Source organism: Megalobrama amblycephala, linkage group LG4 (assembly GCF_018812025.1).
Source record: "Megalobrama amblycephala isolate DHTTF-2021 linkage group LG4, ASM1881202v1, whole genome shotgun sequence".
NCBI classification, from domain to species: domain Eukaryota; kingdom Metazoa; phylum Chordata; class Actinopteri; order Cypriniformes; family Xenocyprididae; genus Megalobrama; species Megalobrama amblycephala.
The window spans coordinates 11,674,695-11,682,255 of record NC_063047.1 but is presented as its reverse complement, the minus strand read 5'-3'; the positions used below and the strand labels follow the sequence as shown (position 1 = coordinate 11,682,255).

At 34.9% G+C, this 7,561-nt stretch overlaps 1 gene segment (V, D, J or C); it reads left to right on the top strand.

Annotated features, from left to right (window-relative positions):
- Positions 1-419: 419 nt before the first annotated feature.
- On the top strand, positions 420-7,561 carry LOC125266043. The segment is given in 5 exon segments: positions 420-558; positions 1,389-1,627; positions 5,334-5,706; positions 5,925-6,026; positions 6,216-7,561. Coding segments are annotated over 3 exon segments (591 nt in total).

Genomic DNA, 7,561 nt, shown 5'->3' with positions numbered 1-7,561 from the left:
ATTGCAGTTTTTCTTTTTTCCTGTTGTGCCCTGGTGCTGACAAGAGAGAAAACCACAACCTGCTCGTACTGATGATTTGTTGAAATACCAACTTAATACAAACTGTCTGAAGCGTGAACACCAATGTTAATAAACGTCATTCATCTGAGTATTTGAGACAGAGATAGCGGTGAAAGGTGAATAGCTGCAACAGAAAATAGACCTCGAATACTGTATTTCTAAATAAAGTAGTAGCAGGCCTATTCCTGTTTGTGTTTCTATTCGATTGGCTATTTGTTTAACAACAAAACGTTAAATGTTCATTAGGCCTATTCCCTATCTTGAGAAAATCAAAACAGATATCCGTTACGCTCTAGTTTAAACTGAAAGCTGCAAAACGCAGAGTGCATGACTGACAGAAGACACGTGACGTGCTCTGACTCCTGAATCATATGTCTAAGCGGTTTACCTGATTTTCCTCTTTTGAAGTTCTTCTAAAAGCTATAGGCTTTTAGAAGAAGCATTCCGGAGCACTTATGGACCTGTTCTATGTCTTCATTATCGCTTCTGCGTACGCAGGTGAGAATAATAGTAGATTACTGTATTGTTACAACAATATTTCGTCACATTTACATTATCAAACTTTTATACCACAATAACTCTATACTTTATCGAATATATTTTCTATCGCATTACCTCAGGTGGCAAATGTAGCCTAAACAATTTGTTCTTGTTTCGTTACTTGTTCAGTAAAAAAATGTTAAATTACAAAAATGTTATCAATTTAAATAGTCATAGGTTACATTATGAAAATAAGCTGTTTCTCTTCTTCTTCTTCTTTTGATTTAGTAAAATTTATAATTCATTAAAATGATTATTGTTATACTGATATATTTAATATCTTGAGCAGTTGTAGGGAACAAGTTTTGACAAGATTTTCTTGTTTGTGTATGTGTATGTGTGTGTGTGTGTGTGTGTGGGGGGGGGGGGGGGGCTTTAATATGGTAGTTAGGATGAAGAAAAAAAAAGAAACTTTGAGATAAAGCACAAACAGCAGGGAAATCCCATAAATGTGAGACAGCATGTGCAGAAACTTTAATATAAGTGATTAGCACTAGTTTTATATTATATAGAAGTTATGTAATAAAAAGGATGAAGGGCTCTTGCTGCAGGAGAAAAATGTTTTTCCATTTCTTTGATGAAAGAAAACTGTAGTGTCTTTCAAAGGAGAGAGAATGGAATTGGCTGGCTGAAAAGAGCGGCCTTGATTTTTGCTGTTAATATTTTGTGTGGCATTACAGATGTATAAAGATGCTGTTTAACCATAATTTTTTGGTATATATTTCCAATTTAATTTAGCAGTGTTTTAAATATTTTAAATATTTTTGTTTGTTTGTTTGTTTGTTTAGAGTTACACTCCTACACCAGCACCTATACTGGAGTAACGGGTATTCCAAAACTTCCTTATTTTACTGCTGTTACCAGAGTGGATAAGCTGGAGGTTCATTACTTTGACAGTAATATTAATAAGCGCATTCCCAAGAAAGAGTGGATGATGACGGAAAAATTTCAAAACTTCTGGAAAGATATTAACGCCTATCATGATGAAGTGTACAAGCAATTGAAAATCAAAATTTCAGCAATACAGGTGTGTTTTTTTCCACACTCTAAAAAACAACCCAATTTGAGTTGTTTTCAACCCAAGGGCTGGGTAAATATAGGACAGAACACATGGTGGGTTAATTGTACCCAGCAAATTGGGTTATTTATTTAACCCAACATAATTGGTTGCTTTTTTCTTTTTTCTTCATACATTAATGTTTACAGATTAACTTAACCCTTGTGTGTCAATTAAAAAAAAGTTACACACAGGCCCATAGTGGACAAAAATGTCCATGTCAAAAAACTGCCATAAAAATTAGAAGCATGGGAGCGCAGACTTAAGTTTGGTCTTGTTTTAAAGAAGACCTTTGGCAGATTATTATTGAGGAAAAAATTTAAAAAGTGACCCAAAAAAAGTTATAAAGGTTTAAGTTTATGAAAATTGTTTATGAACATTATATAAAATAAATATTTTATGAAATATGTTGAACTCTAAAACTGAAAATCAAAGCCATAAATTATAAACAAGTTGTGTTCCAAATTTTTGGTTGATATCTCAAAAAATTAGCCTGACTACGTCAGACTTCCTACTTCCGCTCAATTTCATTTCGCTTCTGTACTCAGTCTGATACAGCGTCAGAGCTTTGTGTTTGCCACCGGTCTGGAAACAGCCGGGCCAATCAACGAACAGAGGGCGGGCTGAGAGCCGTGACGTAGATGCTAAGCGCCGAGTTTTACATTGTAGGTTAGAGAAATCGAAAACCGCGGAAATGGGAAACGAGACACGGGATGCAAACTTCGGGATGCATTAACTTCGCATAATCTGCAAAAGTCGTTTACAGCCATGTTCACTCCGGTATTTCGCTCACATCATCATGTGTTTACAACAGGTTTACAGTGGAAGTTCAATCATAGATTTGAGTTCGATGCATGATGTCTGTGCTTCGATGCGGCTGTACAGGCGGATAACATACGTCATAACTAAACGTATCTGATTGGCTTACGGGTAACCAATGATTTTAAACTTTAGACAAGCGTCCCCTAGCGAGAGAGAAAACACTTCTCTATTATGCCATTCCAGACTCTGTCTACGAAGCAAAGTGAAGTAGCAGAGTCTGGTATTACCAGGCTATCAAAAAATTAGCTTTCAGTAAGATTTTTTTTAGGTGCAGTACCAAATTTTCCCCATTAGATGCCAGCAAAACTCCGCTGGTACACACAATGAATTTGTGATTTGCATTGCAGTAGAGTTTTTCTCTCTCAAATATTACAAGCACACACACACACACAATTTTTTTTATAACACACATACAAACCACACTCTGACATTCATACCAACACACCCACACAATTATAGCTGCATAATTTATCCAGTTGGCTCTATAATATGGATAAGCAGAAATCAGAATTAAAGCGTGTTTTTTCTTTATGGACCAAACTTGAGAAAATGGCACCATCTGATAAAAAATAGTAAAAATTTAAATTTTGAAGCCTTGGCAACAGAATTAAAGCCTATTCACAAAGATTGCAATATTTTATAGTTAAATGGCCCCTTGATTTAAAAAAAATGCAGTTTTAATGGGTTTCAGTGGGGACATTTTTGTCCTTAAGGTCCTGAGAGGAACTATTTTTTGTACGTATTGCGCAAAATAGATTATTTAAAGGAAACAGGGTTGAAATAGTAAAATTCCAATAAAAATACACACCTGAGCCAAAATGTATGCAGTTGGCATTAACACAGGCAAAATGATTAAAAAAAAAAAAAAAAACTGAAAAAGACAAAAATGTCCATAAGGTTGCACAAGGGTTAAATCCTCTAAACTTTTTTTTAAATACTCCACACAACCACTGGTTTGCATGATAATTCCTTTATTTTTGTTTTAATACATTAAAAATCCCCAGTTCATAGAGTCTGTGTTGGATTGTATTACGGTCCCTGCTTGAAGGTTAGATGAATATTAACCCAAAATTGGTCTTTTAATGCATCGGCTGCCTTTACCTTATGCCAAGCGCAACACGGGCTGACATGCACCAATTTGACAGAGCTACACTGCTCTTTCCTGAAGAGGTCGCAAAAAGTACATGATAAATAACTCAACCCCTGGGTTGTTATGTCTGACCCATCTGGGCAAAACAAAAACTACCCAAACACTGGAAAAATAACCCAAAAAATTACCCAAAAGGCTCAACCCAGGACTTGGGTAGAAAAAAATAACCCAAGATTTTTAGAGTGCAGTTTTTTAATATTATACAGTGAGTTATTTTTGTATAAAATTTGCTGATAACAGAAATACAAAAACAGAGAACAGAAATATTTAACTACTGTAATCACAAAGTGTTTTCACAGGTCTCTTAAAAACGTTCATCCCCCTTTACACCCCCAAATTCTGTTTCAGATGTGCACACTTATCTGTGGATATGCCTTTGTGATTGGGACAATGAAACTGGACAGTTAAATAGGTCTATTCATGTTGGTTTTGATGGAGATAATCACATGACACTGGATTTAGAGAAGAAAAAATACATCTCACAAATGCAGGATGCAGACAACATTGCAGAAAATTGGAATAACATACCTGATCTGCTTGAACATTCCCTAAAATTCATCATCGATGATTGTGTTATCTTTCTACAACGCTACTTGGATTACGGCAGAACTACTTTTAAGTCAAGTCAAGTCAAGTCAAATTTATTTATATAGCGCTTTTTACAATTGGTAATTGTTTCAAAGCAGCTTTACATATTAGAAGCACAGAAAAAAGAGAAGTGGTTAAAAATAAGCGGTACAAGCAAGCGTGGTAATATGTAACATATACAAGATGGTGCTACATTAAGCCAATGTCGGCTGACTCCCAGGGGTGGAAAAAAAACCCCTAGGAGAAAAACCCAGCGTGCTAACAATGGGAAAAAAGTCCTAGGAGGGAAAAAACCCCTTGGAAGTTATATATAATATATGTAAATGGATATGGAGATCAAAATCTGAATTATACATTTTTATTATAGAGATTAAAAATAGATTATATATAAATATATGTAAGCGGATACGGAGATTTAAAAATCTGAATTATAGATGCAGCCAGAACTGGATCTGTAGGCCCATTGTCTCCTGGGCTACGTTGTAGTCAGGTCCAGACACAGGTTCTCCATCTGATCTGGATAGATGAATGGTTCTATCCAGATCAGATTGTGTTGGGGGTAATGCATTACAAGTAAGAGTTACGCAATCAGATTACTTTTTTCCAAGTAACTATTAAAACACATTATTTTTAAATTTACAACAAAATATCTGAGTTACTTTTTCAAGTAAGTACTGCAAGTTACTCTGTTGAACATAATGGTTATTGTAGTTCTAGACTAAATGTGAGCATGTGAGCAACAATTCAACCATACTAGTAAGCAAAAATGACTTTAGATAAACATCATGTGATCAGCCTGAAGCTTATTCATTTCACTTTTGATGTGAAAGGGCCTTTACATGTGCCAAAATATAACTTTTTTTGTTATTAAAAGCAAGCAAGCCAGCCCAGATGAGAAAAAGTAATGCAAAAGTAATCATATGCATTACAGTAAATAAGTAATGCAGTTAGTTACTTCTTTAGGGAGTAACGCAATATTGTAATGCATTACTTTTTGAAATAACTTTCCCCAACACTTGCATGTCAATGTTTTAATGTATTTTAATTTGGCTAAAATATTAATTCTTTGTAATGGATTTTGCTCTTAAACCTCTTTCTCTGTGATATATACCTAAGCTGTGTAAACATAACATTAAGTTAGTATGCCGTACAGTAGAAGATTTAATTTATAAGTTATATATATTTTTAGTCCCTCCCAAAGTTTCTCTGCTGCAGAAGAACTCCTCCTCTCCAGTGGTGTGCCATGCCACAGGTTTCTTCCCAGCAAAAGTGAATATTACCTGGAGAAAAAATGGACAGGAGTACCATGACCATGTGGAGACTGGAGAAACTTTACCAAATGTTGACGAAACCTTCCAGAAGCATGTCATACTCAGAGTGAAGACAGAGGAGTGGAAGAGGAACCAGTACAGCTGTGTAGTGTAACACAAGAGTTTGATAAAAGACATCCAGAAGATTCTGACTGAAGATGAAATCATAAGCAACAACAGTAAGTGTAATGCATAATATTTTTTATTTTTTTTTCTGAACATGTACTGTAGGTCTACAAATGGAAGACCAATAGGGACAATAAATGCAGATGAAGGCCTGAAACTCTAGAATTTATGTGTAATAAATGTAGTGATTCAATGTAATTTCATTATTGTCATTTCTCTCTCTCTCTCTCTCTCTCTCTCTCGATGTGTGTGTGATTTATATAACTTACAGAAACAAACAACTCTTCACTTAATCCATTAATTGTTGGAATTATTGTAATTGGATTCATTGTGATTGTGATTGGTCTGATTGTTCTGAAAATTAGACAACCTGGTGAGTCCTCTTTAGAATTTTATTTCTTACAGGGCAATATTGGCAATCCCTAAATCTTTATTAAATATCAACTAATTATAATAACGATTTAGCAGTCATGTTATTTGTATTGTTGTTTAGTAATTTATTGATTAAGTTTATTACTTATTAATACTTTCTCTATTTCTGCTGTCTTATCCACACTTTCAGACAACTGTCCTAACACAATTAGAAGCAGGAGCAACATCGCACTTGCTGACCTGTCCTCTCTTTCAAGAAGTTATAATGCATGTTAGTAAAGCCTGGGTTGTATCAAAATGAGATGATATACTGGGCGTTATCGAAAGGTTGTAGGTTTGTAAACCTGAAGAACTGGTTGTTTCAATAAGTACTGTACAGTGTTTCCTTTACTCTTTACTTTAAAAACTGTCTGTAAAGGGTAATATTTTATGTATTTGAGGTCTGAGATGTGGGAACGGTGAAGAGAGAGATATTATTATATATATCGGCCAATATTGTCTCAAATAGCATGCATAGCACTTCATCTTTTATAACATGAGATTTTGACCAAATTTTGGTAAAATGTTGCAACAATTTTGTTATTTTGTGTGTGTGTGAAAAATTACAGTTTTGGACATATAAGGTAATAAATAATACATTAAAAAATCCCTTAAAGTAAATGAGCATGTAAAGCAAATATCCGCCCCACACAATGTTCTCACCTTTTTTCCCCCTTACCTGTTTGCATCCCTGAATAAGTAATAAGTTTACATTTATTCATAGTATTTTATTTAAAATTAAATAGAATTAAAAAAAAAAAGATTTTTATTATAATTAAAAAAAAAAAAAAAGCCAATTAAAAGTGTCGTGGCAAATTTGATGTCTCTGTGTCCCTTCAGTTCTGGTCTCGAAGAAAAATTCACAGTCGAAGTTCCAGGTCTCAGAAGTATTTAACTTTATTGTCAAGCAACAAAGTGAGATGCCAGTTCCACATCTGAATCTCTCTAGCCAGGGCACAGTTTTTATACATTTTTCTTATCTGTTACAGTGTGAGATCCACCCCTACAGTTATTTTCCATGATCTCATTTACAGGGGCTCTCCTCCCACACACCTTTCCCATGTACTCCCCAACCTGTCCACCACAGTCATTTCACCAATATAATTGCAGGTGTTGCTTATGTAAGAGATAGGTTTCTTAGTAAGGGAGACCAACTTCCTACTACTGTACATCTTTTGACTTAATTTCTCATGGGCCTTCTGCCAATTGATGGTCAACCCTTTTCTCACGGGCCAAATGAAACATTGTATCAAAAACAATCAACACTCCCCGGAGGCAAGAAGCCTTTCGCATGACTCCCTTAATAATGGTCTTATTCATTTCACAGCCACCTGTTGTCTGGTGGAAAATTACCAACAAAATATGCTTATTGGCCAAGTTAACTTCTCAGAAACATCTGACCCTTACAGTTACATAGGCCAAGAGGCCTCAAAACACTTCTAGCTTTTATAGTAAGCAAACTAATTCTACAACTGTTTTCTATAGGATGGATAAAAT